The following is an 11,713-nucleotide window of genomic DNA, read 5'->3' as shown; positions in this document are numbered from 1 at the left end:
GCGTTCTGCGTGCTGCCCTAGAAACGGGATGGGCTAATCCAAATGCGGAGGGGTGCGGAACTCGCAAGTACGGTCGCCTGCACTTTTCACCGATCTAGGGTAGATCGGTGGACTCGTCCTAACGCTGGGCGCGAGGCGGCTTCACTTCCAGGCCCCAGCCAATGGGAAGCGAAACTGCTCAGCCAATCAGCGCCTTACGCTCCTTCCGGCGTTCTGCGTGCTGCCCTGGAGACGGGCAGGCCGAATGCAAACACAGAGGGGTGTTAGACCTGCACGGCCTGACGCTGTCCGCCTTGCTCCATTGCTTCGCCCCTGGCTTTTGGCCAGTGGACTCGTCCTAAGGGGTCGGGGGCGAGACGCGCGCACTCGCGGCCGGCATCCAGTGGATCTGCAGCTTCTCCCCACCGAGCTGGTAGGTGAGTGGTAGTGGCGGTTTTAGAGGCCACTAATGTGGGTTCCTGTGTCTTTCAGCGTTTGTTGGAGAGACTGTAGGCCTGTAGGGGAGCCGACCACCACCCTCCCTCCCTCCCTCCCTCCCTCCCTCCGTGGACCCTGTGCCCTCAGCGCCCCCTCTCTCTTCGGGTTCTGCTTTGTGTTTGTGTTAAACCCTACACAACTTTTGGTTCAGGGTACGCGGGACACCTCTTCTAGACCTGGGTTCGGGAGATGCGCTTTATAGACGCCCCGTATTCGGAGTTTTATCCCTTAAAACTCTGACTTAGCTTTCCGGGTTCTGAGCCGGCCTCGCTGACTGATGTCGGTGGACGTGGGGAGACAGTGAAAGCCGCCAGTTCGCTGGCCGCGATCTACTTGGGGTGGGGAGGAGAGGGTGTTTACGTAGCGACTCAGAGCCTACACTTTAGAAGTCAGACCAGGCTTAAAGCTTGCAGTTGATTTGGTCCGAAAAGTGTTGCGAGGAGGAGCACCTGTTTAGTGCTTATCATAGTGCCCGCCGCCTTTTGTGCCCTCGGGAAAGGTTGACTTCGCCTGCGGTTTTCAAAGGTAGCGCGCATCCGGACGGCGAGTTAAAACACAAAATTGCTGGACCCTGTTTCCAGAGTTTCTGTTTCAGTAGATCTGGGCCCAGGGCGTGGATTTGCAGTTCTGTCGAGTTTCCAGGTGTTGCTGATTGCCGCTAAAGAGGGAGTTAATGATTTGAAGGTGGGGATGATTAAGAGGAGGGTTCACTCATGTCTTTACCAGCGTGCTGTTACCACCTGAACCGTTTCAGAGTTTGTTGAATGTAGGCTCTGTCCGCTGAATCTTAAATGCTTCAGTTGCTCGTATGTGTGAATTCCTCTGACTTCTAGCTTCTCAGATGATACCTAGGTGAACTTGTAGATTAAAAGAGGCTTTAAAATGCACCATGCTTTTAGAAAATGTGGAAGACTAATCTGTGGTGTCTGGGAATGCACACTACAGCGAGAAAACTATAAAGAAACGCATGAAAGTCTGGAGAGTGATTACTTTTGGGGAGTAGGAGTTGTTATTGTCCTAGGCTCAGGGAAGGGATTCTGGGATCGCTGGCAAAGTGCTATTCCTGACCTGAGTGATGATTACGAGGATGTCTCCCTTATAATAATTCATTAAAGTATACATTTATTTTGTGGGTTTTTCTGTATTTGTGTTTTATTTTACAAGTTGAGGTTACAAATGTTTAAAAAAATACATATTAGGAAGTCTAAGGTGAGGAACATCCCTGGAGTGAGTCAAAAAGAATCTTAGTCATGGGCTTTCAAATTTGAAGATAACTTAAACTTAGAAGACCATCTGAACCAATTCTTATTTTAGTCTAAGGAAGTTGAGCCCTCAGAATCGGGAAGTGCTGCAGGTAATAAACGCTCGTCTAAGCCCAGTTTGTAATTGATGTGTTTTGTTAATTTCAGGCTGCCTGCTCTGCTCAGATGCCTCTATTCAGTGAAAGATTGAGGACATGAATTTGGCCTGACTCAAATTCAAAATTTTAAGATTTTATTTTTTTTCTTGTGGCCTAAAACCTTGTTTTCAAGGAATCACTTACTCATCTTACATAAAAACTTATTATTTCAACATCTTATTCTGATGTATCCTAATGTACCAATTCGTGAACATTTAATTAAGGTCTTTGGTTATTTTTTTTGCCACATAATTACTCCTGTTACGGCTGCATTTTAGTGGGTCAGGGCTCAGCACTGGTTCTGTTTACCTGAACCAAAAGACTGGCACACATTTCTCCAGGAAAGATGGGTTTATTTGGCATCAGCAGGGAATCCCAGTTCGGGGTGTGTAACCATGACAAGCCACCGTGCAATTCCCCAGCATGGCAGGGAAGGCGAAAGCTTTTTTAGAGAGGAAAAGGAAGTTGGGAGGGCTGTAATAAACAAAGAATCCATGGCTTTTCATTGAGTTGAGTCCTTGCCAGCAAAGAAGAGGAATCTTTCTTCTTCTCTTTGGGCTCTGCTATCTTTGCAGGGCATGAGAGCTCCCCGCTTCTGGGCTCCTGACTCTAATTGAGGTTTCTGTTTAGTTTTTTACACTTCTCCCTTTTGATCAAGATTTTTCTCTGAAAGCATTGCTGATCAAGAGTCAGGTTTTCTAGTTTCAGGGGCTTTTTGTCCCTCAATGTCGGGAAGTATCTTTCCTGGGTGTAGTGTCTCAAGTCGGAGGGAAAGTACACAGATGGGAAACCTATTAAGGTCACAAGTAACAAGGAAAGGTAGGAGGGACAACTCTCAGGCACTTTTAATCTAAAATCCATATGTTGTCAAGATGATAGACATTGGGGATCCTCTGAAGTCTTAGGCCATCATCAGAGGTTTGGCTACTGTATGGTTAGGCCATATTCAAAATGGTTGTTCTCTGCTCTCTGTACACGCCCTGCTTGACCAGTCCCTGCTTCACTCACATGACTATCCAATCATCTTAATTATAGAGGTTAATTAGTCCCTGGTAATTGATGAGCCCATCTGATGTCAATTCCCCCCCCCATAAATGGTAGCCTCCTCCTCCCTTGAGTAGTGAAGAGTGCTGCCGTGTCCTGTCCTGCCTGCTGTCTGCCATACACGGTGGGGTGTCACTCCAGGACCTTGCTTCAGGCATGTAAGATCCTCTGTCCAATAAGCCATTTATGTCTCTGTCACTGAGTCTGGGCTCTTTGAGGCTTGGCAGCTACAAGGCTTGCAGGCCTGAGGGGTGCAGCCTAACAGTGACAAACTTGCAGCAGGTCTGATCTGGATATCTTGGGAAAGCTGTCTCATCAGATCCTGTCTGCTTCAATTCTGGGAAATCTTTACGTTCAGGTCACCAGAGGATGTGCAGGTGCAGTCAGAGTGCGGTGCTTCCTTTAGATGTATTGTGAATCCAAGAGTTGTATTCCTTGGAGTTTGGTGGCACAAGGGTTGGTTAGTAGTAGTTGATAGAGGCCTTTCCAGTGATGCTGAAGACAGTTCTTCTGGAAGTGTCTTTCCCAGTAAATGAAATCTCCAGGTTGCAAGGTGTGATGCTTAAGGTCTTTGTCTCCTGAGGGTGCATGGTAAAAAGACCGCCCTACTGGGCTTTCCTGGTGGCATAGTGGTTAAGAATCTGCCTGCCAACGCAGGGGACACGGGTTCCAGCCCTGGTCTGGGAAGATCTCACATGCCACGGAGCAACTGAGCCTGTGAGCCACAACTACTGAAGCCCGTGTGCTTAGAGCCCATGCTCCGCAACAAGAGAAACCACCGCAGTGAGAAGCCGGCGCACTACAACGAAGAGTAGCCCCTGCTTGCTGCAGCTAGAGAAAGCCCGTGCACAGCAACGAAGACCCAGCACAGCCAAAAATAAATAAAATAAATAAATTAAAAAAGACCGCCCTACCAAAACATGGTTATTTTTAATAGAGGCAATTAAACCTTTCAATGTTGGAGTATCTCTCCTTTTATTAGTTGTGGGTCGTAAGAAGCAGGAGACAGGTGCTTTGGGTGTCCTCTGAAGATCTCAAAGGTTGAGAGTTTCTGAATTCCAAAAGGGGTGGATCTGAGATATAGAAGGACCAACAGCAATGCTTTTGGCTAAGGTGTTTGGAGGGTCTCTACACATTTTGCCAATTGAGTCTTCATAATGCCGTTAGTACGTTCAACTAAACCAGAGGATTGAAGAGGGTAAGTAAAGTGTAAGTGTTGTAAAAACCAGCTGAACAGCGCACACTTGTTGAAGCACCTGGCCTGTGAAATGGGTTACTTGATTACTATGAAGTTTGAGAGGAGTTTCCCAAGTAGCAATACTCTTTTCCAAAAGGACTTCAGCCATGTTAAGAGGCAATAGGCTGTCTGCAAGGGAAGTCCAGTGAAAACGTACAGACCGTGACTAAAGCATACTTTATTCACTAGATGAAGTTATATGAAATCCATTTGCCAGGCCTCAAATGGTCCATCATGCAGATGAAAATGTCCTGGGGCAGTACGCACAGGCCTACATGGGTTGTATTTTGACAAGTGAGGTAGGCACCTTTTGTAGCCTTCTTAATGTTTCCCCAGCAATATTGATTCACGAAGGCTATCATTTTGTCAGTAGACGGATGCTTTAATGCATGTACAGTGGTGAGGAGTGGGGATCTTGGTCTCCCATAGGACTGTTGTTACTTAGTTCAAACCAGAGCTTTCTCTTCTATCAAACCAACAGTTGCTGTATTTCTAATCTTTTTTTTTTTAAGTCAGCAGGCAGCTTTCTTTTATTTTTATTATTTATTTATTTATTTTGGGCTGCATTGGGTCTTCGTTGCTGCGTGCGGCCTTTCTTTAGTTGTGGCGAGCGGGGGCTACTCTTTGTGGTGCGCGGGCTTCTCATTGCGGTGGTTTCTCTTGTGGAACACGGGCTCTAGGTGCGCGGGCTTCAGTAGTTGTGGCACATGGGCTCAGTAGTTGTGGTGCGCAGGCTCTAGAGTGCAGGCTCAGTAGTTGTGGCGCACGGGCTTAGTTGCTCTGTGGCATGTGGGAACTTCCCGGCCCAGGGCTCGAACCCGTGTCTCCTGCATTGGCAGGTGGATTCTTAAGCACTACGCCACCAGGGAACCCCCTGAATTTCTAATCTTGTTTTTCCTTTTCTGAGGCCAACTGTTGGGCCTTTGTAGCCAGTTTTTCTAAATTATCATTTGGAGATATATCTCTTTGGACCATGACAGAGGTTTGGCTGCCATTGGTCCCTTTAAGGGCAGCATTCCTTGCAGAAATAGCAGCAAGGTGATTTCCTTTTGCTTCCAGAGAGTCAAGCTTAGAATGCCCTGGAATCTTAATAATAGCTAAAGCGGTAGGTAAAAGTATTGCATTCAATAATTCCTGAACATAGGGGCCACTTAAAATTTTATTTCCACTGGAAGTAAAGAAGCCACATTGCTTCCCCAACATTCCAAAATCATGAGCTACTCTAAAAGCATATCTACTGTCAGTGTAAATATTGACCCTTTTGTCCTTGGCTAAACTACAAGCCCCTGTAAGGGTGTGTAATTCAGTATGTTGGGCTGAAGTAGCCATAGGTAAAGATGCTGCCTCAACAACATCAAAAGGAGTTGCAGTAGCATACCCAGCAAAGTATTTGCCATTGTCACCTTTAAAATAACCATCAGTGAACCATGAGAAGTCACGTTTACCCAGTGGAATTTCCTGTAGAACCATGAGGTGATTCGTGTGGAGAGGTACTTCGTTGGTGAAGGAGGGGAGAAGAGTAGCCAGGTTAAGTTATTACAACAGTAAAAGAGTTATGGGTGGGGCAGTTAACAAAAGGATTTCATAGGTGGTGAGGAGGCCAGCTGATAAACGTTGAGTGTAATGAGAATTTAGGAGAGCTTCTATTGCATGAGGTGCAGATGGTTAAAGGGGATCCCACATGGTTTTTCCAATGGCCTTAACCAAAGGGCAGTGGCTGTAATGGCTCTAAGGCAAAGGGGGTATCCCTGTGCCACAGGGTCCAGTTGCTGTTTATAATACCCTTTGGGCTGATGGTGGTCTCCATGGTTTTGGGTGACTACCCCAAGGGCATGCTCTTCCTTTTCATATACAAAAAAGAAAAAGGGAATATGATAATGGGGATGCCCAAGGGCAGGAAGGTTCATCAAACTCTATTTTAAGGCCTTGAAGGCTGTGTCTTGTGGACCTCCTCAGAAGATTGGGTTGAGGTTGTTATTGCTGAGTAAAACATGTAGAGATTTGGCTGTAAGAGAAATTTAGAATCCAATTTCTGCAGTAACCAACTAGCCTGAGAAAACCTCACAGCTGGTGCTTAGTTTTGGTTTTGGGAAACGTAGGCTGCCATGAAGTCTATCTGGACCTAGGTGTAGCCCTTTTTCTGATATTAGATGCCCTAAATATCAAACCTGGGTTTGGGCAAATTGCAGTTTTTCTTTGGTGACTTTATGTCCCTTTAAGGCCAAAAGCTTTAGGAAGTGGATGCTATCTTCCTGTGTTTCTGTTTATTAATTAAAAAATTTTTTTTATTGAAATATAGTTGATTTACAATGTTGTGTTAATTTCAGATGTACAGCAGAGTAATTCAGTTATACATGTTTATTAATTTTTTACAGTTCTTTTTAATGAGTGGGTTTCAGGGAGGAGAGGAATGTAAAAGGGACTTAGTAAAACTGTTTCTTAAAATAGATAGATATTATCTGTGCCTTTTTTGGGTTTGATTGATTTAAATTCAAAACTCTCCCACATTTTTTCTACTTAGAATTTAGAAATTTCGCTGTTAATAGTTTGATTTCTTATTTGATCTAGATACCAGGTTTATAATCCAAATGACTAAATGTAATTACTAGCCTATAAGTTTTTTTAATTTTTAATTTTAATTTTTATTTTGGCTGCATTGGGTCTTCGTTGTTGTGTGCGGGCTTCTCATTGTGGTGGCTTCTCTTGTTGCGGAGCACAGGCTGTAGGCACATGGGCTTCAGTAGTTGCAGCACGTGGGCTCAGTAGTTGCAGCACATGGGCCTTAGAGTGTGTGGGCTTTAGTAGTTGTGGCACGCGGGCTGTAGAGCGCAGGCTCAGTAGTTGTGATGCATGGGCTTAGTTTCTCCGCAGCATGAGGGATCCTCCTGGACCAGGGCTCGAACCCATGTCCCCTGCATTGGCAGGCAGATTCTTAACCACTGCACCACCAGGGAAGTCCATGAGCCTATAAGTTTTTATAGTAGAATTTTTCCCATTTTGCAGTAAGTTTTAATTTCATTGGAAGTTGGAATCACAGAGTTACTCCTAGATTCTTAGATTAATGGTTTCCTATACCAAGATAGGGGTCAATAAACTATTGCCTACCGGCCAAATCTTGCTCCTCTGTCTGTTGCTGTATAGCTTATAACCAAAGATGAATAAGTTCTGGATATATATATATATATATATATATATATATATACACATACACACACACATCATCGTGATCATGGTCAGCAAAAATGTACTATGTACTTTGAAGTTGCTAAGAGCCTAGATCTTAATTGTTCTTGCCAGAAAAAAGAAATAATTATGTGATGAGATATGGTTACCATTATAGCATTACTTAACACTATTATAATATATAAATGTATCAACATGTTGTACCCTTTAAACTTACACATTGTTATATGTCAGTTATACCTCAGTAAAAATATTGAGATAAAATTCACATACTATAAAATTCACCCCTTTAAAATTGTACAATTCAGTGTATTTTAGTGTATTTACAAAGTTATACAACCATCCACATTATCTAATTCTAGAACATTTTCATCTGCCCCCAAAGAAACCCCATACCCATTAATTTATTGCTCTTTTATGTTCTGTTTCATAGGGATTTTGCTATGTTCTGACTTCCTGGGTATCATACAGAAACATAAGCTGTTTGTAAAGAGGGTATCTTACTGCTTGGAAAATTTCTGGGAAGTTTTATGTAGTCTAACATGTATAATCCTCTCAAAGAGATGCCAGTTTAAAAGATGTTTTTGGTTGAATAGATAACTTTGTTGTTGGAAATATGTTTAATATATCAAATCCATTATTTTATTTCAGTTTTAATTAAAAATCTAGACTAGGGCTTCCCTGGTGGTGCAGTGGTTAAGAGTCTGCCTGCCGATGCAAGGGTCATGGGTTCATGCCCCGGTCCAGGAAGATCCCACATGCCGCGGAGCGGCTGGGCCCGTGAGCCATGGCCGCTGAGCCTGTGCGTCCGGAGCCTGTGCTCCGCAACGGGAGAAGCCACAACAATGAGAGGTCCGCGTACCGCAAAAATAAAATAAAATAAAATAAAAAAATAAATTAAAAAAAAAATCTAGACTAGTAAAAGACTACATCAAATTGTTATTCACTCAGGAATATTGTGGGATTTTTCTTGGCCAAGAAAATGAACTCATTATCCTTGATGATGATGTGGATTTTTTTTTTTTTTTTTTTTTTTTGGTGCGGTACGCGGGCCTCTCACTGTTGTGGCCTCTCCCGTTGCGGAGCACAGGCTCCGGATGCACAGGCCCAACGGCCATGGCTCACGGGCCCAGCCGCTCCGCGGCCTGTGGGATCCTCCCAGACCGGGGCACGAACCCGTGTCCCCTGCATCGGCAGGCGGACTCTCAACCACTGCGCCACCAGGGAAGCCCCGATGTGGGTGTTTAAAAAAAAAAATTCTTGATTTAAAAGAGGAGTTGGCAAACTTTTTCTGTAAAGGGCCAGATAGTAAATATTTTAGAGGGTGGGCAGGCCATAGCGTCTCTGTTACAACTACTCAGCACTGCCTTAGTAGCCTGAAAGCATCCTTGGACAATATATAAATGACTGAGCATGGCTATGTTCCAATTAAGTTTAATTTACGGAATAGGCAGCAGGCTGGATTTGGCCCAGGAACCAGTAGTTTGCTCACCACTGACTTTGAATAATATTTGGATTGACTCCAATCCCTATGGATTAGATAGATATACTATCGTTCCATGTTTGTTTATAGAGTGTATTCACATACATTGTCTCATCTCATAATTTGGGTTTAGGTGGGGCATATTACCCCATTCATTATACAGATATTGACACAAAGTGCTTTCCAGTGTAACAGAAAGTAAGAGAGGTATCAAGATACACTGGCTGAAATCTCATTCATTCCCTGATTTTGTTCCATGTGTTGGAAATAGCTGTCATTTTCATTATTTTTATTAAGGTCTTGTTACTACGGCGTTGAATATTAGTTTGTGAATTGTTTCTTTTATTTTTTCCCCTTTTTTCATTCTATGAAAAAGACTTGTATTCAACATTTGTAGGTGAATATTTTGAATGTATAGAATTATTAGATTTATTTACATATTAAATAGCTTAGGCTAATTAATCATGCAGCTAGCTTGCTTTTTTTTTTTTTAAAGAAGATGTTGGGGGTAGGAGTTTATTAATTTTATTTATTTTTGCTGTGTTGGGTCTTCGTTTCTGTGTGAGGGCTTTCTCTAGTTGTGGCAAGCGGGGGCCACTCTTCATCGCGGTGCGCAGGCCTCTGACTATTGCGGCCTCTCTTGTTGCGGAGCACAGGCTCCAGACGCGCAGGCTCAGTAGTTGTGGCGCACGGGCCTAGTTGCTCTGCGGCATGTGGGATCCTCCCAGACCAGGGCTCGAACCCGTGTCCCCTGCATTAGCAGGCAGATTCTCAACCACTGTACCACAGGGAAACCCCTAACTTGCATTTTTTTTTTTTTTTGGCGGTACGCGGGCCTCTCACTGTTGTGGCCTCTCCCGTTGCGGAGGACAGGCTCCGGACGCGCAAGCTCATCGGCCATGGCTTACGGGCCCAGCCGCTCCACGGCATGTGGGATCTTCCCGGACCGGGGCACGAACCCGTGTCCCCTGAATCAGCAGGCTGACTCTCAACCACTGCGCCACCAGGGAAGCCCCCTAGCTTGCATTTTTTAAAAATAAATTTATTTATTTATTTGGCTGTTATTTGGTGTTCGTTGCTCTGTGCGTGCTTTCTCTATTTGCAGTGAGTGAGGGCTACTCTTTGTTGTGCGGGCTTCTCATTGCGGTGGCTTCTTTTGTTGCATAGCATGGGCTCTAGGTGCGCGGGCTTCAGTAGTTGTGGCTCGCAGGCTCTAGAGCGCAGGCTAAGTAGTTGTGGTGCATGGGCTTATTTGCTCTGCGGCATGTGGGATCTTCTCAGACCAGGGCTTGAACCCGCATCCCCTGAATTGGCAGGTGGATTCTTAACCACTGCACCACCAGGGAAGTCCCAAGCTTGCATTTTTAAGTGTCATTTTTGTTTACTTTTTAGGAGCTAGAGATGCTATTAGGCTGCCATTTTATCAAACGTGAGAAGTCAGCCCAGAGATGGAAAACTTCATTCTGTATGAAGAGATTGGCAGAGGAAGCAAGACAGTTGTCTACAAAGGGCGACGGAAGGGGACAATCAATTTTGTAGCTATTCTCTGTACTGATAAGTGCAAGAGGCCTGAAATAACCAATTGGGTAAGTCAAGTATGTTTCCTTCCCTTTGGGAAAAGACAGAGTTATGATCAGATAGAATAAGTAGTATGTAAACAGAAGCCATTGAACTCACTATAGCAAATGGCACATTTTCAATTTGGAATGGGCAGCCTTCTCTCTGTAGTGCTACCAATCCTGAATAATGACTAATAAACATACCCAAGTAATAAGCAACTTAGGTTTTTGTTCTTTGTTTTTGTAAGAGTCAGGGAAAGTATACTCTATATTAGATCACTTATTATTATTATTTTTTTTGTGGTACGCCAGCCTCTCACTGTTGTGGCCTCTCCCGTTGCGGAGCACAGGCTCCGGACGCACAGGCTCAGCGGCCATGGCTCACGGGCCCAGCCGCTCCACGGCATGTGGGATCTTCCTGGACCGGGGCACGAACCCGTGTCCCCTGCATCGGCAGGCGGACTCTCAACCACTGAGCCACCAGGGAAGCCCCAGATCAGTTACTTTTAAATTTAGTATATGATTATGAAGCTTTCCAAAGGAAGGACATTGGGTGAGAGTGACTTGGGTTTGCAGTAGCTGTACCAGCTTTACAGCCCAGGCTCCTTGGACCAAACCTAGATTTTATTTTTCCAGCTTGTTTTTTATTGTGGTAAAATACACATAACATAAAATTTATCATCTTAACCATTTTTAAGTGTACAGTTTGATATTAAATACATGCATAGTGCTGCGTAGCCATCACCATTTTATATGAGGTACCTTTCAGGAACAAAGTACAAAGGTGATTGCCGGAGGCCACGGAAAGGGGAAATGGGGAATTATTGTTTAATGTGTATAAAGTTTTAGTTTTGCAAGCTGGAAGGAGTTCTGGACAATTCAACAATCAAACTCTTGGTATTTTCCCAAAAGAGTTGACAACTTATGTCCACACAGAAACCTGCACACACATGTTTATAGTAGCTTTATTCATAATTGAAGCAATCAAGATGCCCTTCAATAAGTGATTGAATAAACAAACTGCTACATATATGCAGTGAAATACTGTTCAGTAATAAAAAGAAATGGGCTATCAAACCACAAGGAGAACAGGAACCTTAAATGCACGTTGTCAGGTAAGAGAAGCTGATCTGAAAAGGCGACATACTGTATGATTCCAACCATATGACATTCTGGAAAAGGCAAAAGTATGGAGACAGTAAAAAGATGAGTAGTTACCAGAGTTTGGGGGGCGGGGGGGGAGTGGGAAGGATGAATAGGTGGAGTACAGAGGATTTTAGGGCAGTGAAACTCTTCTGTATGATACATGTCATTACATATTTGTCCAAACC

The 11,713-nt window shown here is 44.1% G+C and overlaps 1 protein-coding gene across 1 annotated transcript in view; it reads left to right on the top strand.

The window, feature by feature from the left end:
* Positions 1-268: 268 nt before the first annotated feature.
* The window catches only part of ULK4 (unc-51 like kinase 4), a 550,770-nt gene continuing 539,325 nt past the window's right edge, over positions 269-11,713 (top strand). Inside the window, exons 1-2 of the mRNA XM_081246952.1 lie at positions 269-412; positions 10,216-10,409. Of these exons, the coding sequence (XP_081103078.1) occupies positions 10,272-10,409 (138 nt within the window). The 5' untranslated portion in view covers positions 269-412; positions 10,216-10,271. The remainder of the gene's footprint in view (positions 413-10,215; positions 10,410-11,713) is intronic.

The sequence above is a fragment of the Mesoplodon bidens genome (genome assembly GCF_964165515.1).
Source record: "Mesoplodon bidens genome assembly, chromosome: 10".
Taxonomy (NCBI): domain Eukaryota; kingdom Metazoa; phylum Chordata; class Mammalia; order Artiodactyla; family Ziphiidae; genus Mesoplodon; species Mesoplodon bidens.
The sequence above is the reverse complement of the archived record's forward strand: the minus strand, read 5'-3'. Positions and strand labels throughout refer to the sequence as shown.